The sequence below is a fragment of the Medicago truncatula genome, chromosome 4, assembly GCF_003473485.1.
Source record: "Medicago truncatula cultivar Jemalong A17 chromosome 4, MtrunA17r5.0-ANR, whole genome shotgun sequence".
NCBI lineage: Eukaryota > Viridiplantae > Streptophyta > Magnoliopsida > Fabales > Fabaceae > Medicago > Medicago truncatula.
Window position 1 is genome coordinate 64,173,858 of NC_053045.1, and position 27,702 is coordinate 64,201,559.

Genomic DNA, 27,702 nt, shown 5'->3' on the forward strand with positions numbered 1-27,702 from the left:
GATTGTGAGAGAGTTAAAAAGTTAGGAGAGGGAAATCTATGTTCATGAACCTTATTTTAAGTCAACTAAAGCACAAATCAATTGATATATTATCTAAACAGCTGAGACTAAAGATTTATTTATGGGAGTAAAAGTATGTGAAGTATATTATGAAATGAGAAAACGTGTCAAGTATATATGATGAAGCTATACTAGAGCCTAGAAGTAGAAGGATGAGCCGGCTTGGCCGGCCTGTTAGCATCTCTTCAAATTGCTTCACGAAACCAATTCACACATTTTCTCTTTAATCTAATCGTTACTATTTAATAACAAAGTAATTAAGCTCAAATAATTATTATGTTTTATCGAAGAACGAGTTGTTCAAGAGAAGTGAGTTCGAATTTTAGGTGGAACAATTTTTTATTAAATTTTATTATCTTCAACCGAATTCTTAATTATCAGAACCTCTTCCTCTAGAATCGGAGGGTTAATACAAAAAATTGTTATAAAATTATTATTACTATATATATATGTGACCCCTGAGAGGTTCTGCTGCCTACTCTGTGAGCACTACCTATGAACCAAACCAAAATCCAAACATTGTGCATATATAACTATAAGCTAGTGACTCCTCCCAATGCTAAAAGTGAGGGAAAGGGAAATGGTGAGGTGTGAAAAGCAATATGGAAAGGAGCCTCCAGTTGTCCTCTCAGATCCTATGGTGTTGGAGATTAATCGTTTGCATAACCAATTCAAAGGTTCTTTGTTTATCTCTCTTTCATTCTTCTATGTTTTTTCTGTTTCCATCATCAGGACTATTGAGTTTGATTTAGTTTCCATCTGGTCAGTTTGATTCCCACTGTTCTTATATAATATTGATATGCATTTGTTTTCATTGATTTACTTAGCCTATAGGGTGAAGAAGCGTCACATGTGACAAAGTTCAAAAATTGTTTAAAACTTCTAACTACAACGTCATCATTTTTAAGAAAATTCGAGGTCCTTATATCTGAGAGAGAGAGTAATTTGATCATTGTTAGTGTTGATTCAACAAAATCAAGAGAAAACAAATTTGAGACTAGATCAGTGTCAAACTAGTATTGATTGGATATTTACCCAAAAAAAAAAAGTATTGACCAGATCAGTGTCTCAGTCGTGAGAACGAGTAATACCGTACTTTCTGCTTGTGAGGAGCAGCACCGATCTTTATTATAGTTTTAAATGATTTTAATTTTTCAAGTATCAGTCCACTGTCCACCATAGGTGATATGAAAGACTTCCTTATCCTAGAAGCCACCATTTGTATAAGTTGAATACAAAATGAACTATTCAAGTCAGTGGTTTGTCTAAAAACCTTATAACTTTATGTAATCATTGTTGCAGAAAAAGTTAAGGATGTAGCAACTTGTCAGAGTGAAATCAAAGCACTAAGGTCAACTGAAGCTCTGAAGGATAAGGCCATAGAAGAGGTATTTTTATTAATTCCATCTATACAAACTCTCCATAGGATCAGTACATAAACACCTCTAAGGACTTTCTTGGAATTGGAAAAGAAAATTGGTCATCATACATTGTATATCATAAGCCGCTTTATGCATTAGGGACCATTAATTATGTCATCTTACAATAGAAAAGTATGAAACTACCTATTTACTTTTAGCATAATTACAAGATATATGAATTTTTCAGTATTCAGCCTTGTTTTAAATTTTGGTCTGCAACTGCAATTGTGGCCGCAACCTCAATTTAGAACCGTATTATTCAGTCTAATATGGCTATAATTGTCTTCCACCACTTTCAGCTGATAAATGAAGTCAGTAAACTCGACGAGAGACTTAGAGTTACAGAGGATCGTCTTAAGCAAAAGGTACACTGATTTGGTATACTTGTATTTTATTTAAGTAGGAACCACATTGAAGATTGGTAGAACCTAAAATGCAAGTTTTTCTTTCTTTCCAAACTCTATTCTTATGCAGAATATAGGAATCAAGAAACTGACAGACAAAAAGAAAAGTGCAATGGCTGCACAATATGCCGCAGAAGCAACACTTAGAAGGGTGCATGCAAACCAAAACGATGAAGATTCTGTTCCAATTGATAACGTCATTGCCCCTCTTCAAGCTGAGATTAAAATGTATAGGAATGAGGTACAATATTACAAATACTAACATTTCCAACAAGTAATCATTTGCAAGGATAGATCAAAATGGAATTAAATTATGTAGACTAACAAAACTAACATCAAATATGGTTTCATAGATAACAGCACTTCAAGAAGATAACAAAACTTTAGAACGACTCAAAAAGTCGAAAGAGAAGGCATTGCTAGATGCAGAGAGGATTTTGCAAAGTGCACTAGAGAAGGCTCTAATAATTGAAGAAGTTCAAAATCAAAATTTTGATTTAAAGAGACAGATTGATATCTACCAGGCAAGATTTTGTGTTTCCTTTTTTTTTTTAATAAATATTTGGTTTCTATAGTGAAAGTGAAAATGTTTTAGCCAATTTACAACTACCACAAACAGGAGGAGACCAAAATTTTAGAGAAATCTCACCGCCAAAAGATTCTTGAAGTTGAAAAGCTTAGCCAAACCATTCAAGAACTTGAGGAAGTCATCTTAGCTAATGGCGCTACAGCTAACGTTGTTCGCGATTACCAAAGACAGTTTTCTGAATTGCAAGTAAGCAGTCTGAACTTTATGTTGGATATATTGACTCTTTGTTTGGTTGATCTAATGTGGTAACTTGTGGTTTTGCATATAAATTTTCAGGAGGAGAAAAGGACACTAGAGAGGGAGCTAGAAAGAGTAAAAGTTTCGGCCAATAGAATTGCAAATGGCAAGGCTAATGAGTGGAAGGATGAAAATGACAAGGTCATGCCTGTCAAGCAATGGCTAGAAGAGAGAAGGATTATACAGGTATGACTAAGTATGAATATCTTTCCATGAAAACTTTGAAGTTTATATGATCCTGCTTTCATGCCTTAAATACTGCAATTTTATTTGTTACTTGTGACTTATGAGTTGTTCCTGAAAACTACAATAACAATATACTGAAATAAATCTGAAGGGTAAGTTTCAGTTTAAGAGGGTGTACTAGTAAACTACAATTTTCCATATTTAAGGAGTCCTATCAAGAGAGGCTGTCCAACACTAATGTGCTTATAATATATGTGCTTTTATGAACAAATTAACTAAGCGCTTTTATATAAAATGTTTCTATGACAAAAGAAAAAATAAAGTCAAACTGTTTTTATATAAGTTGTTTTTATAAGTTATCTTGGAGAGCTTATAGAAATAAGTTCAAAATAGACAATCGACATGTCATAAGTTACTTGTATTAGCTCTCTCAAACAGTCTTACAAGTGATTATGCCAGTAGATAAGTTCAAACATGATAATTCAAACAGGCGCTAAATGAAATTTCTACAAACCATTATGTCCTTGCAAATGTAGGCAGAGATGCAAAGGTTGAAAGACAAGCTAGCTATATCAGAGAGAACAGCCAAGGCAGAATCACAGATGAAGGTATTTATCTGACTCGTTTTTCTTTCCGTGTAAGCATCTAAATCAATTTTCAACGTTTTATTTGGTGTTTACTTCAGGAAAAACTAAAAGTGAGACTAAAAACACTGGAGGAAGGTTTAAAACATTCTTCAATTTCAAAAGCAGAAAAGTCTAACATCATAAGTTCCCCAACAGCAAGTGGTGGTCCAAAAAAGAGATCCACATCACAACCAAGAGCATCTGCGATTGGGAGTCCTTTGTTTCAACAGACAAATATAAAAAACAACACAAACACTGTTGATGGGAATTTAAAACAGGAAAATCCTATTAAAATGAAATATACTTCTGCAGAAAACATGTTGAAGAAAAGGATATGGACTTCAAGAAGTAAAGTTGCTGATGGTGGTGAAAAGGAAAATGAGATACAGGTGAACACAGACATGAATTTAAACCAGTTCAATGCTGAAAGTGAAGCAGCAGAAATCAAAACAATTGTTGATGTGAATGAAGACTTCCAAAGCAAGAAACCAAATTACTCGTGCAGTGACGATTTGGTGTCAGGTTTTTTGTATGATAGGCTGCAAAGAGAGGTCATTAAATTGAGGAAGTCTTGTGAAACCAAAGACAGTAGGTTGCAAGCTAAAGATGAAGAAATTAAGGTAATAGTGACTGTTGTGCCCCACTTTGACTAGCTATGTATCACCGACACTTGAGATAGATGGCATATCCGGTGTCAATGTCTGACACGTGTCAGTATCAGAAACCAACACGATCCTGACACATGGTTACATTCAATTACTTTAATTTTCTTAAATTGTTACCAGTGTCTTCAGGTTAGTGTCAACGTCGTGTTTGGTGTCTGTATATGTGTCTGCGTTAATGTTTCACAGTCTACAAGTAGGATCTCTCCATTTTAAAAAAGAAATAGATGAGTTCGTTACTGTAGTTTTAGGTACATAAAACACACATTTCATAAACTTGTGACATAATTATACACTAATTATACTATGATCGTCTCCATGTACCATACTAAACTACATATATAAATATAATTTCAGATGTTCATGAAAAAAGTTGATGCACTGACCAAGTCCATGGAAGTAGAGTGCAAGAAAATGAAAAGAGATGCAGCTGCTAGAGAAAAGGAGGTTTCAACAATATTAAGTTCAGATGATAACAGGAAAAACAGAAACGAAGACTCCTCTAAAAGGTTAGCGTGGCTGATACATGCTAACAAGTTTGTTCTGTTTGTCTTAACTATACGATAACAATGTTATAAAATTTCTGCAGGGTGATGAAAAAACATTGACGAATCTTTATTTGGAGATAGCTAAAGGAATTTTATTGATCAACTCTGTGATTTTTCTTTGTAAATACAAAACATTTGATGAGATTAGTATATTGGAATAAATTTCCACTAGCGAAAAGGAGTTCCATAATTTGATTATGTACAAACAAAAATGTTCAATGTGAACCTGTAAATTTGTATAAAAGAGTTTCTTTGATTGTGAGTTTTACACACTATACTGTTCAAGTTTTTCAAATGCATCAACACGAAATTGAATATGAGGAACACTTGGAAAAACATCACTTGAGCATTTGAAATGTAAAAATTATATTCTACACATTGGTCCATTGAAGAATATGAGCAACAATCAGCATTCACTAGTATAACTACATCCATAGTTTTGATGCAATAGACTTACACCACAAGAAATAAAAAAAAAAATGTAGTCCATAGCTATTCAATTAATTGTTCTGAAATGAACAAAATGAAGCAAAATGGAGGGATTGAAGTGGGGGTATATGTGGTTTGGATTAGTTGAAGAAAGAAACAATCTAATTTAAATTGTTTTTTAAAAAATTGCTAGATCGGAAAGCGTGATCATAAATCGAACTTGACTCGTGTGTGAGTTCTCAAGTGTCTATTATCATTTTGTTTATCTATAAAAAAAAAATAACAACTAATTATAATAAATCATTACAACATTTCATACTATTAAGAATTTGATTTGTTATTTGTAAAAAAAAAAATGATTTGTTCGGATTTTTTTTTTAATTGATATACACTTACTTTTTTATCAGTATAGATTAGATAGACACTCCTAATTCAAAGTTTATACATATTGAGATGAAAAAATTATGATATAAGTAACTATATTTCCTTAAAAGATTTCTCTGCAAAAAGAAAATGTGATGAAGTTAATTGGTATCAATTGAGAAATAAGAATAAGAAGTTATATAAATTTTGGGTAGCTAAAGTTGATTGATTAGCAAAAAATTATAGTAGTATGATCTAAGGATAACATAAACTAAACATTACCTTTATATGAAAGCAACATTTTCCATTCCCCTTGGATGGAGACTGTGAAGTCCCTTTCACTTCTACCATAAGAAACACTTCCTTCAAGTTTTACCTTTTGTAGTCTCTGTTTGGAGAGGAAATACGCAAAATTGAAGTAATGAATGTTAGCTGGATCACTCCCCTATATGATTGGAATGAATTTAGTCTTAGTTATCCCTTGCTCATTGTAGTATTTATTTTTTGTGTTAACCTTGTTCTTATGAAAAGACATCTTAATTTTCGAGTTTGACTACGTGGTAAGTAAAGTCTAACAAAAAATTATTTTACATAAAAATTGAAATCGATTCTCTGAAACGATTCGTTAAGGAGAGAGAAACCCTTTCCTTTCAAAGAATAAGTGAATTATTAATTGTTTGGTTTAAGGAGAGAGAAAAAAAATCTCTTGTATATAAGTAGGGGGTTCATGAATGAATGAATCTAATAATAAGGTGGAAAAAGCCAAGCTGGTTGTAAGGACTTAAAAAAAAGGATCACGGTTGTCAAGTTGTCATTATCTACTGAGGTCATTCATCAATAACAACCAAAGCATTAAGAGCAGGCAAACCTCATTCATACTTTTATTTCATCTTTTTGAAAGGACAATTTGCGATAACATCATTTAGATGTCGGCTTCCTTAACCGAAAATTCCCAATGCAAAGAAAAACATATAAAAGTGAAATGAAATTGTAATGTAAGTAGAAATTTTGAGTAAATAATGTGAATAAAGTTAAGTTAGACACATGTTAGACACTAATAACACTTGGCAAAAAAAAAAAATTAGAAACATGTTAACTTGTGTCAAAAGTATACGTGTTATAGAACCACTATATGTCTTGAAAAAGAATATTTTAACTATTTAAAAATAGAATATATAACTTTTAATACGTAATTGCTATTTTTGTTACACTAAAGAGTGTTCTAAAGATACATGTTAATATTTTCCTATTTAATATCAGTAGTAGACTTAGTAGATTGAAAAGGAACTTTGTAAAAGTATACTCCTATGTGATTGTCATTGTGAATTTATCATCACATTGATTTAATTAGACAATATATTAACTAAATTCTAAGATTTTAACTATTTATTAAAAAACTTATTTTGAATTTAATTGATATAAATTTTACTATGAATTAAGAGTGTCTTTTTACGTCATTTTACATTAATCAGCTAGTTGAACCACTAATTTTACAAATCACTTTAATTAACTTATCAGCTATCGGTCATTAGTCATCAACTATTCACTATCAGTTATAAACTATCAGCTATTAGCTAGTTTATCAATTCACTGTTTTACCAAACAGAAACCTTAGTAGATTGTAAAAGAACTTTGTAGAAGCATACTCAAAGGTGATTGTCATTGTCAATTTGTCATCCTGATCTAATTAAACAGTATATTAATTAATTAGTGGGCAGATTATGGACATGAGGTCACAAAATTCTTTTCTTTTCAACGAATTATTTAAAGAAACGATTCAACAATTCTTCTGCAAGGTCCCTCCAATTGAAGTCCCTATCAAAGCAATGTCCTTTTTGAGCAAATCAAATAAATCCACTTTCAATCAATTTGCACGTTAAACAAACTTTACTAACATACATAATTTTTTTTTTTCTTTCTTTTCGAACGGCACTAACTTATCAAAATATATGGTCTCTGTATAGTACTACATAACATTTATTCTTTGAAGTAATAAAAAAAAAAAAAAAAAAGAAGGAAATATAGCATTTATTCTTTATCTACTCCCTCATGTATATAAAGATTGGTTGTTCCAATTAACTAGACACTGTTATTAATTTGTACTTACAAAAACAAAGACTATTCCATGATTTTGATTATTATGAAATCAAAGATAATTGATGATGAAGGACAGAACCACCAAGAATAGTAGTTGAGGAGTGACGACGGTTGCATGCATGACTAGTTGGGCACTAGTGTCATATTTAGCAAATGAGATCACATAATTGTGCAAGCAGTTGCATTGTCTTCACATAAATATTCATCACAACGACTCACATAACAAGGTCTGCCACCACCATAACTATCATAAACTGGTCTTCCATAATACCCATCGTAACAACTTATTGGTGCTGGTGGTGGCCCACCGTAACCTTCAAAGCATGGCCCACCTCCCCTACCTTCATAGCATGGCGTACAACACACTCCAATTGGAACTGCCATAGGTGGTGGACACACCGGAATATAAGGTGCCGGTTCCGGCATAGGCTGCGGTGGCGGAGCGGGTTTTTCTTTTGGCTTCTCAGGTTGTTTTGGTGGTTCAGGCTTCGGCTCAGGTGGTGGAGGTGCAGGCTTTTCTTTGGGTTTCTCAGGCTCTTTGGGCTTTTCAGGCTCCTTGGGCTTTTCAGGTTCTTTGGGCTTCTCAGGCTCCTTTGGTTTTTCAGGGTTTTTTGGCTTCTCTGGTTCTTTGGGCTTTTCAGGCTCTTTGGGCTTGACGGGTTCCTTGGGCTTTTCTGGTTCTTTAGGCTTGGGAGGTGGAGGAGGTTCGACAATTTCTATGCTTTTGATGGCACCACAACCTTTGCAACAAATCTTGTCTCTTATCTTCTCGGGGCTACAACAAACCACTGTGATTGTCACGATGTTGTTCTTCTCATCGTACACCTGGTCTCGAATTTCTCTTGTTCACAAATATTTTTACAAACACCAAACAACAAAAAAATCAACTCAATTTGATATCTTCTTACAAAATATAATAATTTCATTAATCTATATATAGGCATGCAAATTTTACCATTAGATCTAATTAAAAAAAAAAGTGAATGAAAATTAAACAAATTAGTGATGAGAGAGAAACTAACGAGGGAATTTGCAAAGAACTTTCTTGACTTTTTTGTAGCATTTAGCGCACTGAAGATCAACCTTGAGTTTCATTATGGTTACCTGAATAAAAGTGATCAAGAGAAGGATCCTTCAAAACTATAAGATAAGATTATTATTTGTACATATATCTAAGAGATCATGGAATAAAAGAATATTGCATATTGCAATTCAATCAATCAGATAGAAGTAAAATTATTAAGTATTTGTACCTTAACCTTTTCCTTTTCTCCCATGGCTATGGAATATTCTAGAATTTAGAGCTTAGATCTGTGGAAGGGATGAAAATGATGGAGAATTGGAATAATGAAAAGATGAGTCAATAAGTAGTACTGAAATAGAGAAAGAAAAGACTTAAGAATGCAACAGCATAAAAGCATGACCAATAAAAAGGTTACACGTATTAATACGACGTTGGATCACGTAAAGATTGTCGTCACATGAAGATGCTGGAAGAGTGTTTAACGCTAGCTGCCGGTGCTTAATGCTTTACAGTGATAGATTGCCAACTATGGAATGCAGCTGTACCGTATTCATCGTATGTGTTACCTTCATTCACACTCTACCCCGTCTCGATCTTAATTGGCTAGCATGTGTTTGGTTGTGTGATAAAATTGATTATGTAGAATTGATTTTGTGTAAAAGAGACTCTAACTTAAAAGTTATTTGTGTTAAAATACACTTTGAACTATAAATTTGTGCGTGAAAACAAATTCTAGAATCAAAAACTAAAAATTCTATCTTTAAATAGAAACAATTCTGGATACAGAATCGATTCTATTTGACAACAATCAAACAAATACATAATCAATTATGGTTCTTCTAGAAGAGGAACCAAACATATACATAATCTTTGAATGGATCCAAATAGTAAATACGATCTCTAAATTAATATTTTGTTTGTAATTTTACAAAATAAATTGATCATAGAATGACATATTTGAGTAGCAAATATTACTAATAAAATGATTTGTAAAAAAAGAAAAAACCAAATAAAATTATCAAAATGACATAAAAGTGTTTGAGTATGTGTTTGCAATTTCAATTCATTTAGAGACAATAATGTCACTCTCTTACACACTCAGGGACTAAAATTGATGTTTATCCAATTTTAATTATCTTTGCATGTGTTCAAAGTCATTTAGGGTTGTTGAGCACAAATTTGTGACTCGTCCCAAAACTGAGATAAGTGCTAACGCATGCAAGCTTTCAAGCGGGTGATTACCAACTCCCATAATACCATTACTCGGTCATCGGCTTGTGGTGACTAAACCTGGGATTCATTTGGATACCAAATCAAAGGATTTTATTGTAATATTGGAACATCTACTGTTATTTCTACTGAGCTTTAGGGTATTTACTTTGGTCTTAAACTTGTTCGTGATATGGATGCTACTTTTCTTCTTGTGAAATGTGATTTTCAAGTTGTTATACAAATTATTCGATACACCTTATCTCACATTGCGGCTTTTCAGCCCCTCTTATTGGACATTCTTCGCCTTATTCATCTTCCATCAAAGGATTTTATTGTAATATTGGAACTTCTACTATTATTTCTACTGAGCTTTGGGGTCTTTACTTAGGTCTTAAACCCGCTCGTGACCTGGGTATTACTCTTCTTGTGAAATGTAATTCTCATGATGTTATACAAATTGTTTGGTACACTTCATCTGTAATCGCTAATCCTGGCAAATTGCCCCTGCAAACGTTAATCATTTAAAATTTCGTCCCTCATCACAGTTAATCACTGCCACGTCACTGATTTGATGACGTGGCACTGCTAATTGAATCATACGCACGTGAAATGACCAAAATGCCCTTAGTTGATCCAGTTAAACAGGAAAGGACCAAAATACCCTCCTTCATCTTCATCCTCTTCCTTTCTTTTCTTCATCAACAATAACACCAGTAGATTATTTTCATCAGAGAACTAGAAAGTGTGTACCATGTTCCAATTCCTAACAATGTCAACTCAAAACCCAAAACCTAATCTCATACCCGATCATTTCTCATTTCTCAATGTTCCAATTCTTTTATTTTCATCCTACGTTATTTTCATTCACGCATGACTGAGATTCATGGTAAAAACATATACTAGTGATCTCTTTTTCACTCTCGATGCTAGCAACACGACAACCTTTCTCTGCTTGAAATAAAATTGGTGTGAAAAAAATTAAATTATTAATTGGTGTGAAAAGAAGGAAAGAAAGAAATTGAAGAATTGCAACAGCAAAAAGGGGTGCAAATAGTGTTTTAGATCTATGTTCTACCCCTTCATCAGATATCTCTTCATCAAAATTGTTGGCGGCGGCGGTGGTGTACGATACGGAAGACGAAATTGCTGCGTTTTTCTTTTAAATGCAGAAAACCAATTGCTCGGTTTGCTTTATAAACCAATTGTTTCACGGTGAAGCCTTTGTAGTTGATTTCGGCGAGAAGGTAACAATTTTCAAGTTGTTCTTTTACGGTTTCAACGGTTGATGAATTTGTTGCGATTGTTGATGAATTTATTGTTGTTTGGTGTTGGAAAATGGTGGATATAGGAGAAATCGTTGATTTGTTGGTGGTGGTGAAGAGAAGAGGACGAAGAATGTGAAGAAGATGATTTGGGAGAAAGCAGCGGTGCTGTTGTTGGGTTCGTTGAAAATTTGAGATTGATGAATGAAGGAGAGGGAAGAAGGAAGGGAAAGCCATGGTACTGTTGCAGGGTTCATCAAGGAGATGTTATGGACAGGGAAAACGAGACGGAAGAAGAAAGGGAAAACAGGGGTATTTTGGTCCATTCATATGAAATAAGCCAATCAAAACTGTCACGTCATCAAATCAGTGACGTGGCAGTGATTAACTGTGATGAAGGACGAAATTTTAAATGATTAACGTTTGCAGGGACAATTTGCCATAATTAGCGATTATATGGACCAATTTTTAAATGACCCTAATTGAGATGAAACACATATTAAAACCTTTTTTTTCTTACAAAATCTAACATGTGTCCCTAATAAGATAGACATTCTAATTAAGGTCACATGTTAGCATGTGTCCTAATTAGAATGTCTATCTTATTTCTTTGGACCCTCGGAAATTGCACATTCATTTCAATATTTTAGGGTGTAGTTCACCCGTCTTGTTTCTTAATTTTTCTTTCGTTTTTCTTATTTATACTAGGAAAAAACGGGGGAATAGAAAGTGTTCTAGGCTTCTAGCCCACTATATCTCTGCAACTAGAATATAAAAATTTAGCTTCGAAACATCCAAATACCAAAAAAAATTAAAAAAACTACAAGTGTTATTATGATCAATTGTTTCAATTTTCCTGAACAATTGACTTATCAATTATTTCCTCGAAAAAAAATTCTTTCAAAAAACATTTTCTTGAAGAAATAATTGATAAATCAATTGTCTAGGATTTTTTTTTTTTTTAAAGATCAATTGTTTAGGAAATAGCCGATAAATTTTATGTAAAAAAAATGTTGGGTCAGAATTTGAAGATCATCCACATTAGACAGTAACAACCACACAAGTAAGAGAGAAATCATAATTTTACTAAAACTTTAAGACAATAGGTTTGTTCTCTCATATAAAATATTCAACCTCCATTTTTATAACCGATGCGAATTTCTAACTCACACTCGCATAACAAAAAGGTTTTGTTTTAATGCATGTAACACACAATTTTTGATATAAAATTGGCAATTTTTATGGTACATCCAATAAATTTGTGTGTATCGGTACACTAAGTCGTTAGGTTAATAATAAATGAGTTATTTTTTTGAAGAAAAATAATTATTTTCTATCATTGACAACTATAGTAATTAAATTTTATTTATCAAGAGCTTCGATGAAATAAAATTTAATTTTTACGAATTTTTATTGCTCATAACAATGAATGTTGATTATTTTTTATTAAAAAAATGTATTTTTGAGTATGATCCTTATAAACAATGGAATGATGTTTTTCCTTATGAAATGATATTTTTTAAAATAGAAATATTGACAAATAGCTTTTTATTTCATAAAAATGATCATTATTTTATAAAACAAGAGTACCGGTACACTAAAATTTGTGAGTGTACCGTAGAAATCCCCTATAAAATTTTCATTTTGAATTTCTTAACTAATACTAGGAAAGAGAGAAAATTCAAAAAAGAGAGAGAGCTTTGTAATCCTTACAATTGCCAATTGGCAACCACCCATCACTCTACGAATGTTGCTCTTTATATCTCCTTTTATCTCACCCTCATACTCACCATTTCAATATCTTTCACTGAATCTCTCTTAATTCACACATGAATGGAGTTGTCGTGTATGTCGATAACTACTTGATTATTCTTTTCTTCAAACAAGAATCCAAAAATGGTGTAATCAAAAAACATAAATATCACCAAGCAAATTGATCCCCCGACATCTCAAGGACTAATTGAAGGGTCATGAATGTAATCAATGTATCACATAAAATAACATGAGAGTGTTCATTGTAACATGGATATTCAATATCATCGTAAAATGAGAGTTATCAATAATGTAATCAATATGATTGTAATATGAGAGTGTTCATTGTAACATGGATATTCAATATGATCGTTCAATTAAACTCCAATAATCTCATGAGTTTTTCTATTTACACCCCATGTTTTTCTGGTTACATCCAAATTTTCTTAAAAGTTTTTTATAATACCAAAATTGCCCTTTTATATAAATTTTCTTAAAACCTTAATTTTATTCATTGCCAGTGAGTTTCACCCTCTTTCACCCCACAAAGCGATCGATCAAACAATTTGATGTTCAATATCAATCTCCATGAAAATTAAAGAGTGAATCAAAATATTTTTCATCCATACTCAATTGGATATAAGTAAGTGAATTTCTTCTTCTATTTGCTAGTTTCAATTTTTTTCCTTCAACTGCACTGATGCACTGTACGATTACGGTTTTAATTTACATTGGCAAGGTTAACTTAATTTTTTTCCTACTTAAACTGAGTTTACATGAACCTACTTAAATTGAGTTTACATGAACCTACTTAAACTGAGTTTACATGAACCTACTTAAACTGAGTTAACATGAACCTACTTAAACTGAGTTTACATGAACATACTTAAACTGAGTTTACATGAACCTAGTTAAACTGAGTTTACATGAACATACTTAAACTGAGTTTACATGAACATACTTAAACTGAGTTTACATGAACCTACTTAAACTGAGTTTACATGACCTACTTAAATTTAAATTGAGTGTACATGACCTAACTTACATAAACTGAGTTTACATGAACCTACTTAAATTAAGTTTACATGAACCTACTTAAACTGAGTTTACATGTGCATACTGAGATGACGTATAATCATTGAATAAGATTGAACTTTTAGATGTACACTTAAACTAAGTTTGCATGATCTACTTAAACTAAGTTTACATGACCTACTTAAACTTAGTTTACATGAACCTATTTAAGCTGAGTTTAAGTTGGTACACTTACATAAATTTAGTTTACATGAACTCAATTTACATGACCTACTTAAACTCAGTTTACATGAACCTACTTAAACTGAGATTAAGTATATACACTTAAAATCAGTTTATATGACCTACTTCAACTAAGTTTTAGATTAAATTTTATGAAAGGGTAATCTTGTCATTTTGGGGTGCAACCATGATTAACTAGGATGCAAGTAGAAAAACTCTAATCTCATGGACACGTTCCTCCAAGGCTTTAATTAAGTGTACGTTGATAATATTCTCGTTTATAATATGGTTATCAATTCAAGTAATAGTATTTCATTATTTTCATTGAACCCACACCCTTTGAGAGTTTAGGAGCTCGTCAATCTAGTGCAACACCAACGTAACATAAAATAACGGAGCTCATCAATCTAGTGCGACACCAATGTAACATAAAATAACATTAATATGATAGCTAGTTATAGAAAACTTGGGGGCATCTATAGATCTCAAAGAAAATCCGCCACTGATGCATCATGTAATACACATAAAGCTAGACATGCATGCGTTGAATATGGTCTATCCTATGAAAGCTAGCTACAGAATATTGAAAAAGCAGAGTCATTCATGCTCTTCTCTCGCCTTGTTTACGAATGATAATCAATATTTTTAAGTCATGATCATGTTATTTTTTGCAATATACATAGTAATCAATTGGGACCTAGTAGAAATGATTGATGTGCAATGTGTGTAAATGTTGGAAATTCTCGTAGTCGAAAACAAAATAGACATCAAAAGTTATGCCAAATGAGATAATGTAACAACAGAAATCAAGCCATAAAACAGAACAACAACGCTTATGCAATCACACACACCATCTAGCCCCACGCTTAACCACCAAAAACACTATCCAAAAAAAGAGACATTAAAAAACCATCACCCTTAAGCCAACATGTTTTGCATAATACTATTAGACTTGATCTCCATGCCATAAAACCATACCACAACGTGTGCTGCAGCGCCTAAACACCATATTACAACAACCAAAGCAAACTTTGCTACTAATAGCCTTGAACAAATCAACAATTTATTTCTCTATTCTCACCAATCAAATGATAAAACTTGAAATTTCCTTTGGCAGATCAGTTAATTACCAAGGCAATTGCAAGCCAAATAATTACAACACCATTTATCTATTGTAAAATCAAAGCACCTCCAACCTCAGTGTTTGCAAAATCAATATTGTGAAAACCAAACACTACAATCAAGAAATGAAATTCAAGGAAGTTTTCGTTTGGTTGCATACACTGATTAAGCCTCTATTGAAATCTATACTCAAAAATCTAAAGCATGAACATAAATGAAAAACAACCTAGAATCTTATACCTAAGTATATTAACTTCTGTCTGGTTTGAAATGTGGTTGCAACGGTTAGCTGCGCAACCCATGTTTATAGACTTTAGAGGTACTCTTGGAAGATAAGTATTTTAGTGCATCAACAATTTCACCAATGGTTGGACGTTCTCTTGGATTCTCCCGGAGACACATATCAATTATTAAAAGCAGACGACGCAGACCTCGGTTGGGGAAGTGTCCTTGCAAAAGAGGGTCAACCTTATGCATAAATTCTCTCGGTTCATTCAGATATGGGAGACACTAAAAAGAAGAAGAAAAAACGTAAGTGTAAGAAGTAAATATAGATACAATAATCTAGAGAGAACGAAGATATATTATGATGAATCTAAAAGGAATCATCAATTTTGTAGCACCGATATTTCTAATAGAAGTTGTGTCAAATGTCTAACATATGTCAGGGTCAGACACCAACATGCAAATGCTAAGACATACTTAAAAATGGATTTAGTTTTAAAGAAACTATTCAAACTAAATATTTACCCATGCAACTAAGTATTGCTCCCCTGCTTCCCTACTAGTATCCAGGGCTCTACGTCCGGTTATCAGTTCCAGCAAAACCACACCAAAACTGTAGATATCGGATTGTTTAGTTAATTTGCCAGTCATAGCATATTCTAGTGCGCAATAGCCTTCGGTACCCATCACTCGGGTTGAAACATGTGTGTCGTCTCCAACCGGTCCAAGTTTAGCAAGCCCGAAATCTGACAGTTTTGCACTGAAGTCATGTTCCAGTAAAATGTTTGAAGATTTCAAGTCTCGATGGATAACCGGTGGATCAACTTGACAGTGGAGATACTCAAGACCTTGAGCTGCTCCAAGAGAAATCTTTATCCGAGAGCTCCAACTTAATGGAGCTTTGTCTTGGGTAACATCTGAAATGAGAAATAAGTTATGATCTAATTGATATATATATATAAAGTATACTAATAAAGCATCCTAAACATTGTTTAACAAAAAGATGAGCTTCAAGAGATCCCTTAGGCATGTATTCATAAACCAAAAGCATTTGATCTCCATTGGTGCAATAACCAATTAACTTAACAAGATTAGCATGACGCAGCACACTTAGAATATCAAGCTCTGTCATAAATTCGTGACAGCCTTGACAACCATCAGGATTTAACTGTTTTACTGCAACAAGCTGCAGATGGAAAAAATAACAAACATTTCTAACTTAAAGAACAAAATGAAATGATGATATATATATATACATAGACCATAGTCTTAAAAGTTACCTCGCCGTTTGGGAGACGACCCTTGTAAACACTTCCAAAACCACCTACCCCCAGCAATTCCTTAAAATTTCCGGTCGCAATTACAAGCTCATCAAAACTAAAACTAGTTGTTGAAGTGCTTCTGTCACATATTAATTTCTTCCTTTCACCTTCAATAACTAAAATCATCACTCATTCCAAACAAAAACAAAAAAGTCGATTTGGATCGGTTACTGAGGCAAAAAGTTATCCAATCAAAAAAATTTAAATATCAGTGGTTCGATTTGGACGAAGACAAAAAATAAATCCGATCAAATTTTATTTAACAATAAGAATAAAAATAATCGATTACGTTTGAAAGACATGAAATTGTAAAAAAGATATATTGAATTCAATTGATAGTTATTTATTTACAAAAACTAAAAACCAACAAATAATAAAATCATGCAAAATATTATACAAATAAAAAATAAGTACTAATAATTATGTATGGGGCTCAATCAGGTTCGGTTGTGAAAAATGAACCCAAAAACCGATCTGATATGAGGGGTTGTTAAAAAAGCACATCCAAACATCCATTAGATTTCAGTTGTGAAGTTTTTTTTTTTTGTCTTTTTTGTCTTTTTTGACAAGTTTGTGGTTTATTTTGGATTGGTTTTGTTGTGGACGCCTCCTAACCAAAATTGCAACAATGTGATCATTGAAGGTCCAAACGTTAGATTTCAAAAAAAAATCACGGACATTTTAGAATTTTTTTTTATAAAATACTGAACAACTAATTATTATTCTATAAATTATAATATGTTTTAGTGAATGTTTTGTCTATCATGTATAAGGAGTGTTTAAATATAAACACGGAAAGAATATTTACCATTAAATCAATAAATAACATTCCATCTTCTTAAATTTAATGGTGACATTTATTGATCAGACACTCCAAATTTATTCATACATGGTAGTGCATGATTTGTCTCATTTTTCACCATAAAATTAATCTCACGAACTATTTAATTTTACCAAAAAATTCACGAACTAGCAAAATGACACTTAATGGAATAATTTCGTAAAACCCACACAGCAACGTCAATAATAATAATAATATTTATTTAGAAAGAATAAATAAAATTGGAAGATGAACCTGCAGTAGCGGAAGTATTGTCAACATTTTTGTTGCAAAGATAAGTGAAGCAAGAAAAACAACTCATCTCTTCTTCCACAAACTACAATGAGAGAAAGTTAAACTTTAAAATTGTCCAAAAGAAGTATTAACAAACACTCGTTCTTTTTTTCTTACTTTGCCACAAAAATAGTGATGGTAATGAAAAAATACTAGTCCACTGCACCGAATATATTGAGAGAGAAAAAAAATGGTAATTTATGGAAGGTAATAATTAGAAAAACAATGACTCCGAATGTAATTTAAAATCATTGTAGTCCATATGGGGTTAAATATATTTACTCTTTATAAAATATTTAAAATTTCGATGCTAATCCCTATACAAAACAAAATCACATTCTTTAGTCCAAAATAAAATTATACTCAATTGGTCATTTCTTTTTTTTCGTGAGAATCACTTTTTTTTTGAGATAAATGAATAGGGTGTCTGGGGTTCGAACTCCGACCCCGGTATATAATAATACATGTTCCTGTTAAATGAGTGAGTTATGCTCACGGAACGGTCATTTCATTTTATTATGCATCCTTTAAAAAAAATTATTTATAATTAAGGATGGAGGAAGCATTATATAAATGAAAAAATATATATCTATATTATTATTTGATAAGTCTTTACGTGGTGATCAAATTAAAAAAAAAATGGTGACAACTAGGGTACCCATGAAAAAATGATGGATAATTTACCCCAACCAATACACATTAACCACATAAGCACATTTTTAAGTGGTATCCATGAACTATCTTGACCCCACTAACAAATTGGTCATTTTCATTGGTTGGTGGGTAAATTACCCACTATTCTTCAAAGGTAATCTAGAAAAAACCAAAAAAAATATATAAACCACTACTGTTATCTACTTAAAATTGTGAAGAACAAACAAAATGACTATTTAAATTTTAACTAATCATTATCACTAAAAAATCGAATCATCAATTTGTTTTTTTTAAGGACTAATCGTTAATTTATTGTTTCTTTTTAATGAGCAAACAAATGAATTTAAAGAAAAGAAGAAATTGTGGATCATTATGATTTGTGAATGGGAATATGTTTTTTTTTTTAACAATGTGAATGGGAATATGTTGATGATACAAAAAAAAAAAATTGTCAAAAAAAAAGGATTGTCAAATTGAATAAATAGTAACAATACATCTCATAATAATAATAATAATTCCCTAAACAAAATAAGCGTATAACTACCAAAATCACAAATTAGCAATCAGGAAAATTAACAAAAGTGAGCGTAGCACCAAGAGAGGGAAATGAATTTGTGAAACGTACCTCAAATAGAGGCTTAAAGATGTTTTCTATGTCTTCTTCCTTTGAACTTCTACCACCCTTTTTCTCTTAGTTCTCACCAATTACTTCTGTACTTTTTCTTGCGTTAAGGGAGGCTATTTATAGAGATGTGACAATGCAAATGGACATGGAAGGCCGAAAAAAATGAAATCAAATTGATTGTAGAATTAACAAGCCATTAAATTTATTGGAATTATTAATTAGTGTGGAGTAATGACTCCATTTGTTTTAAGGAATAGAGTAATGACTCAATTTTAACCCTCACAATTTTCTCGGAGCACAATTTTTTTTGGTTACACAATGAAACTCAAACCAATCTCTAACATTTTTATACGTAGGCTAAATTAGTCTCTAATTTATTATTTATTATAATATGTATAAAGATTAATTTGTCACCAATTTAAAAATGTGAAAGACTACTTTGATAATATTTTTTTATCGATAACTAGATTTTACCGTGAAAAAAGTGTGAATGATCAAATGAAGTCTTCAATCATTAAGTTATTCTCTTTTTGTTGATTATTCATTATTCTTTAGGTAAGATTAAAAAGCCATCTTGACAAAATTAAAATGATACATAATTTTGAAGGAAAATAAATTATATGTAATTTGATTCAAATTGTGCGTTATTAGATTTAAAATATTTGTTTTAGAAAAATAAAATAGGGTAGTATAATTTTTTTTGTCAATTAAAGCAATATTAAGGTAACAAAACTAAGCTCTTACTTCTTTGAAACAAAAAAAAAAAAAAAAAACTAAGCTCTAACCATCGAATTATTATTACTAAAAATGTTTGATTGTCACCTAATAAAATGTTTTAACATGACCTATTAAAATGGTTTATTTGAAATGATTAAAAAAGATTTCGATTATCTCATAAAAAAAACTATTAGATTCAATTGGTAATCTTTCATTTTTTTTAAAAGACACATTTTACTTTCAAATGCTCAGTTTTGCGTAGGTGGATGCGGTATGATGGAGGATGCAAAATACTTATTCCTCTCTTTTGATTTTTTTTGTAAACTTTGGTATTGTATTTCTCATTGGCTTAGTTACCACATAGTGTTTCCTGAACATTTGTCAGACCATTTATATCATTTTGGCACCTTAGGAGGCTTCTAAAAAAACAACCGCTTCGCTTTTCATCTTATATGGTTATCTTGTGTGTGGTTGATTTGGCTTGAAAGGAATGCTCGGGTTTTTCACCAAACAGAAGCTTCGATTAATCAATTGCTAGATAAAGTTAAGCTTCAATCTTACTGGTGGCTGAAAGCAAATCGTCCTAGTTTTGTTTTCTCCTACCATTCTTGATGTTTAAATCCTTTACCTTGCTTGGGGGTTATTATGTAACAGGGTAGCTTTCATTTTTAGTTTTTCCTGTTTTTGTTCCCCGTATTTTTTTATTGTATTTGATACTCTTTCAGTTGAGTTTTTGGCACTCCTTGTGCTGAAATCTTCAAGCGTTCAATAATATATTTCATTTTAACTTCTTCAAAAAAAATCTTTCATTTTTTTTATATGCACATGATTATACATGTATATTATATTTACATTTAAATCAAAAAAATAAATTTATATTATATGATGATTGAATTAAAATTAGAGAAATGATATTTGTACAACCATTTTGCTACAACTTTTTGACAACTTTCTCTCTCATACTCACATGATGTTGTTATCCTCTCTGTTCCTTTTTCTCTCTCCATTGTTTTTGACCAATCAAAAGAGAGAAAATCAAAGTTGTCACCAAAGTTGTCATTAAATGAATGTACAAATATCATTGCTCTTAAAATTATACTTTGAAAGAAGACAATTAATGTGGTGGTTGGTTGGTTAAGTTTGGTGTTAAAAATGTTGATTTCTGGAAGGTGTAGATGTCTCCTCCTCCTCTGCTAAATATCACTCAGTTGGTTACCTCTCGGTTATTTTTGAGGGATGCTTAACTTTTTATTGTTTTCCCGTGATAAAAAAAAAAAAATTAAAAGAGAATTTAACAGATCCACACTCTCTTTGGTTTCAACCACGTTTAAACAAATCCACATCAGCACATTGATTTTTTTTTTTTTTAAGGAAGCACATTGATTGTTGTTAAAAGCAAATAATGGATTTTTTTTTGGTACATAATGGATTTTAATTAAGCAATAATCACGAGTTCGTGAATGCATAAAAATAAAATAAATGACCGAGTTCTGCCTAATCTGTGTTCTTTAAAATGCATAAGTTCAGGGTTATTTGGGCTGAAATAACCTCTAAAAAATAAACTTCTAACATCTAGGTTAATAACATAAAACTATAAAAAGTTAAGTTTATAAATATGATTATATATAAGCATACAAAATACTCATATTACTAGATCTGTAACGTTGAATATGCCAAACTCATAGAAAAAGCGCAATGAAAAAGCCTAATTTTTACACAAAGTTTAAAATTGAATGGAGTAATTTTTTTCTCACTCCACCATGGCCCATATTTAGCTTTTGTGGTAAATATCTAAAACATCATCTAAAATAAATATGGTATGATATTAAATAGCAATTAAATATGGTATGATTGTAACCAAAAAAATATTAAATATGGTATGATATTAAGTAGCATGTGTATCGTCTTTTTGTGCGTTGATGAAGTGGTAAACACCGCAATTAAACTTAGACACCTAAAGTGAAAGATCTTGAGTTCAAATTCAACACAACACGAAGGATATACAGTCAAACAATGTTAATATTACTGATTGTGTTAAGACTTATAGATGTAGTATCCGAATCTTCAATAGCATAGCCAAATTAGCAATTGATATAGTATGCATTATATATGACAGTTCTTAATTACCCATCAACAAAAGTTGGGTAAAGGTTACTTATTCAAGTTGACACCAATAAAAATTGTTCATTTGTCTTCCATTATTTTTAACTATTATTTATGTTATAAATAGTGGAAGGTAAATGAAATTTTTTAATTGATGCCAACTCAGATGTGTAATCTTTACCCGCATTTCATTGAAGGGTAATATAGTCATTGTAATGTATACTTTAAAAAAAGATGACTTATTCATGTAAATCGTTCCTATAAATATACTTCATTTGAGTTTTCATCTCTGAACTTACTAATCATTCCAAACGACAACTACAAATATTAATTATTTCACTTTTGGCCGTAATCTCATTTGATTAATGATGTGGACTGAGATTCGTGATGTGACACACTTGGAGAAATGACTATGTAACTCAGCAAATTTTTGAGAAATGACTATTTTTCCTTAATGCCTGCTGAAACCCATGAAAGGACCAATTTACTCTTCTCTTATTCAAAACCCTTCTTCTTCCTTCTCTCAAACTTGCTTCAATCTTCTTCTCCCAGATGAAAAGATTCAGACTTGCTAACTTAGACCTTAATATTTTTATGTTGGTATAAGTTAGCAATATATATATATATATATATATATATATATATATATATATATATATATATATATATATATATATATATATGCTCAGTTACAAATTAGAATGATAGATGATTAAACTTAATACTTATATTTATTCTATTTTCTTTCTAATAACTTTATACTTTTGTTTTAAAAAAAAATAAAAATTTAAGGAGGCAATGCCTTTTTTTACGTGAGAAAAGCAAAATTATATGAGAGAGCGTATAATCCTCATATCTAAAAAGAAATATGAAATTAAATAAATAAATAAATCCTCACATTCAATTCTTAACTCAGAATAAAAAATAAAAAAATAAAAAACACTAAAAATTACTCAATTGTTCACTCGTCTATGCAATAAAATGTTTATAAAAAGTTATTGTGCGAGTTTCGTCAATCTAAAAAAAAAAAAATACATATGGACATGGGAGAGAGTAAATATTGGAAATGAAATTGAGTTTTGAAAAATGAATATGAGACAATCAGAATTTAGGCATTAAGTATTTTTAATCTATATAGGGGGTAAATTGAAATAAGGAGGTGTAACTACCACAAATAAAAGAACGTCCCATGAGAAAGAATATTTGGGCCAGATGTTTTCTATGCATTTCATCTACTACATCCGAAATGTGAGAAGAATGTTATTTACATATAGCGTTTGGAGCGTTCGACTGAAAAACACCAGTAACTTACCAATATAATTCCATCGGCAGTTAACTGTCGATGAATTTTTAACCGGTGACAGTTAACTGTCGACAGACATTTTTGTCTTTTACTTGTGTTTTTCAAACAAATCTAAAGTGTCAACAACAATCTTCAAAATGTGAGTACAACCACTTCACATAGTTGACATAATCCACCCCAACCCCGCGCCTCTTCGTTCTGATTTTAAAATCCAAATCATGTTTTTTATTATGGACATACATTAGTCACGATTGAATCATATCAAATGACTTCTTTTCATTTTAGATCTTAAAGTACTTACTAAAAAATGTACATTTTTAAATGCATAAAATTGAATGGAATAAGCTTTGGTCAAAAGTTGTTGAATGCTACTTCAAACAACTACTTCTCCACAATTTATTTTACAAGTATCTCTCTTCAATTCACGTTGGGAACCTTTTCTTTTATTTTTTTAATATTATATTTCAATACGTTTTTTTCTTCTATTTAATTTTTTTTTGAACCGTTGCATTTAATTTTTTTTAAGGAGGTCCCATTTAATTTTATTACCTTTTTTCAAAGGAATTTTATTATCTTTTTATCATTTATATATTTAGTTTCAATATCGTTTAATCATCACAACCTCAAAAATATTTTTATTCACGCTGTCATTTAATGATACCAAATATTTTTATTTTCTTTATTCAACCTCACAAATACACACACACACACATTAGTGTTTAGAGTAATACTTTATGTGTGTCTGATTTTTTGTTACGCTACTGCGTATAATTTTTTTATGTGTTGCATAATGCGTATGATTATTTTTATAAAATTTTGATTTTAATTAAAAGTAAAATTGTAGATGTCTTTTCTTCAAAAAAGGTATGGATGCCTAAAAAAATTATACTTATATATATAGAGGGCATATCAAATGAGATAAGTGTTAAGAGTAAATTGACTTTCTCCATTTTCCTTATCCCGTTCTCTCTCTATTGCATAAGTCATAAGTGACGTTCCAAATAACTTAAGAGTAGTATTATATCTACAGAAAGGGAGCATCACGATCTCTTTACGAATAAAGAACAGCAGATCACAATATACTACTTGCCACAATACACAGAGGTGTAGCGGAGAAATAGAAAGTGAACAACAAAGCATGCAATAAAAACTTGTCAGTTGTATCGGGAAAAATTCGATAGGCCTATCCTTAGCTAGAAATAGCTTAAGATTAGTTTCATAATCGGTCCAAAGAACTTAAACTTGTAGAAATATTCAATGAAACACTAAAGTGTTAAAGTCCTTAATTACGATGGTTTTCTATTAAAAGAAAGATCTTTACAACTACAATAAATCTTTCAGAAGTATAGATAGTTGAACTTTTTTAGCCTAATCTCCTGAAGCTCTACATATCACCTAGCAGCAGGATGTTGTATAGCTAAATCAAAGTGCATACTGTTATATATATGTAGTGCATATGTATATAGTGCAACGTAATATAGTTGATAACATCGTAGGAATCTCTTTATTTGTAGCTAGTGTATTGAAGTGTGGCAATACAAATATATTTGGACCACAAATTATTAATTGGAACATTAAGGAGTAGAGATTAAGTGAAGTTCAAATTATTGATATAAGGTTTTTTCTAAATTTTCTTTAAAGAATGGTGGATAATTATAAATGTGAAAGAGACTGATTCAGATCCTAATCACACAGATATTGGAGTTGTGGTACCGTCACTAGAAATTCAATGATGCCATTGGTAGACTATGGTGTTATATGCACATTTAATGTTATTTCTGTGCATCTCAACATGAAGCATCCATTGAAAAACCTGACCCTCTTTATTAGATCTCTTGTTCAAATCTTCCATTAATGAAAAAGAAATCCACTTTATCCTTTTTGAAATCATAGGGCTGTCTCTATTACAAAATTCTTTTAAATATTAGAGAAACGAATCGCATATATGGGAAAGGTTATACTTATACATCTTTGTTAGCATTGGGGTAATTCAAGATACTCTGTCCATCATATCATGTTTATGTATTTCCCATGTATTGAATTGAATGCTGCGTTTGAATATTGCCTATGTATTCAAAATATAACTATGCAATATATAGCATGGTGGATCAAGAATTCTATCTACTCTATGTTATTAAAATTTGAATAGTTAAAGTACATTTTTTTTCTGCTAGTGAAAAGCATCGGCAAAAGAATTGTTTGTACAAAAGATTTTCAACCAAAAACTTAAAAGACATTTAATACATGAATCATATCTATTACGTATGACAATTGCTAATTAGGCACTTCAAATTCTCTTTCAATCGGGTCGTAACTCCCAACCAACTATTTTTGTATGTAAAATTTGATCGAGTCGTAACTTTTGACCAACTATTTTCAATAAGATGAGCAATTTTGAGGTGCTTAAAGAGCAATTGTCATTGCATATTGTTGTAGTATGACTCAAAATTTGATGGATGGAGAATATTGTTGCTAAAAATATAAAAGATTTGTTTCAAATATATTTTGTGCTGAAAATATATTTATGGACAATAAATATATTTTTGTACCGTATGAAGAACGATTTGATGCAAATATATTTTGAAAGGGAATATTATATTTTTGGTGCAAATATTCTTTCACTGAAGGAGAAAAAAAAAAGTATCTTCGGTGTGGTATTCTTTCCAAATTTATGAGTTATATTTTTACTATAAATATAGGCTTTGTATCAGAGTAAACCTTGAGATAGAAGGGGCTGAAACAAGGGTTTAGAATGACAACAACAAAACTAGAGTTTGTATAGAGTTTGTCTCTTGGGAACAAACACTAGGGTTTGAGGGTTGATTCACCTTGGGAAACACTATTAGGATTGAGTTTCTTGGTTACGGGAAGAGATTGGAGCTTTGGGTAGAATTAGGCGGGAGACTTTTTCTTGTAACTCATTGACATTTCTTTTGTAACGTTATTCATCATATGAAACGGAGGGCTGCTCTCTCCCCTAGACTAGGTCAATTTGGACCGAACTGGGTCACCGAACTGGGTCAACAAATTATTTCGTGTTCTCTATTCACTTCTTTCTTTCTCTCGCTGTTTTCTACTTTTGTTTGTATTTATAACTTCCATACACTTTGTTTTGGTTGCGTGACTATCTCTTGCTCCACATATCAAGTTTATTATTGGTGTGATTTTTCATCGAATTCGCAACACATATTGTTTTGGAATTGGCCAAAGCCCTTCTCATTGGACTTCACACCAAAAATCCATCATCACAAAGTGTAACATCCCTTTAATGACAATTTATGAAAATGAGAGCGTGATCCACAAATCATGACGGGAATCACTCTACGCGCTCTCAACGGACTCTCCCTCTCTGGAGGTATTATTCTCATTACGTTTCATTCACCTCAATTTTTCACTGACTTGAACTTCAGAGTGTTTGCATGTACACTATCCTAGTTGGAGAGCTCATGTTTGTTGTCCAATGTCACACCTTAGTTACATTGGTCGTTGTTCAAGATTCACCTCAGATCATACATCATTCATCTAGCTCATTTCTAATCGATATAGAACCAACCACTTACACTTGAATTTTAATACCTAATTTTTTGCTTAAAAAAATAACAATGGCATTGGCAATATGTATCTTGGTGGATCAATATTTTTTCTACTCTATATTAACCATCCATTAAAAAATTGAATAGTTAAAAATTCATTATTTTTCCTTTTTACACTGTGTTTAGGTCTCCTTTTTACACTGTTAAATATGCTATACATATTACCACATACGAAAAAAAGGTTTTATATATGTAAGTCAATGGAATTCTTGTTACGAGTTTGATTTGTCCAGGCTATAAAGTATACTTTCATTGAACCCACGCACTGTAAAAGGTCATTTAGCTTCCTTCTTAATGCATCTACTACCATAGTTTTCAACCCCACTTCTACAATAAGCACAATGGTGGGAATAATGGAATATCAACCATGATATTAGTTAGGCAAACGAAATAAAAAGGAAGGGGAATAATTTACATCATTCAACTCAAAAGTGATACGAAAATGCGCTAGCATGTTGATTAATATTACCAAACCTTTCAAGACGTGGGTACCCTAAAATTTTCAAACTCTAGTTTAATTCTACCCCCATTGTGAATATTTGATATGACCAAAAGAGTTATTTAAAAAAAAAAAACTACGAGAACATTAGATGATATAGGTGTGTGGATCAAATCCTTGAAATGGACCAAAGCCGAATGATGATCTAATAGGCCTTTAGCCTTTCTCAACATTCCTTATTCTTTATTCCTCTGGAAATGCATCTAATAGTGATAATTCAGTAACTTTTGGAATGATTCATCGTTCCTTATTGACTATAGTTGTCTCTCATAAAGGACCTCAAGGGTCGTAAAACA

The 27,702-nt window shown here is 31.5% G+C and overlaps 3 protein-coding genes across 4 annotated transcripts; 1 reads left to right on the forward strand and 2 right to left on the reverse strand.

The window, feature by feature from the left end:
* Positions 1-526: 526 nt before the first annotated feature.
* LOC11437901 (microtubule-associated protein 70-5) lies at positions 527-5,003 on the forward strand. Its single transcript, XM_003610546.4, has 11 exons — positions 527-737; positions 1,363-1,448; positions 1,781-1,846; positions 1,956-2,126; positions 2,239-2,409; positions 2,505-2,660; positions 2,751-2,897; positions 3,434-3,505; positions 3,583-4,143; positions 4,543-4,694; positions 4,775-5,003. The coding sequence occupies exons 1-11, from the start codon at positions 617-619 to the stop codon at positions 4,791-4,793; spliced, it is 1,722 nt and encodes a 573-aa protein (XP_003610594.2). The 5' UTR covers positions 527-616; the 3' UTR covers positions 4,794-5,003.
* Positions 5,004-7,536: 2,533 nt separating this feature from the next.
* Positions 7,537-9,249, reverse strand: LOC11437310 (pollen-specific leucine-rich repeat extensin-like protein 2). Of its 2 annotated transcripts, XM_024782995.2 has the most exons (4): positions 9,062-9,081; positions 8,876-8,933; positions 8,645-8,726; positions 7,537-8,461 (listed from the first exon to the last, which is right to left on the reverse strand). In XM_024782995.2, exons 2-4 carry the CDS (start codon positions 8,897-8,899, stop codon positions 7,782-7,784), a joined length of 786 nt encoding a protein of 261 aa, XP_024638763.1. In that variant the 5' UTR covers positions 8,900-8,933; positions 9,062-9,081; the 3' UTR covers positions 7,537-7,781. The 2 variants fall into 2 exon arrangements, with proteins under 2 accessions (XP_024638763.1, XP_003610595.1); XM_003610547.4 differs by having other exon boundaries at positions 8,876-9,249.
* A 5,935-nt stretch (positions 9,250-15,184) lies between these two features.
* LOC11440117 (probable serine/threonine-protein kinase PBL21) lies at positions 15,185-17,318 on the reverse strand. Its single transcript, XM_024781467.2, has 4 exons — positions 16,757-17,318; positions 16,455-16,662; positions 16,002-16,417; positions 15,185-15,761 (listed from the first exon to the last, which is right to left on the reverse strand). Exons 1-4 carry the CDS (start codon positions 16,922-16,924, stop codon positions 15,537-15,539), a joined length of 1,017 nt encoding a protein of 338 aa, XP_024637235.1. The 5' UTR covers positions 16,925-17,318; the 3' UTR covers positions 15,185-15,536.
* Positions 17,319-27,702: the final 10,384 nt, after the last annotated feature.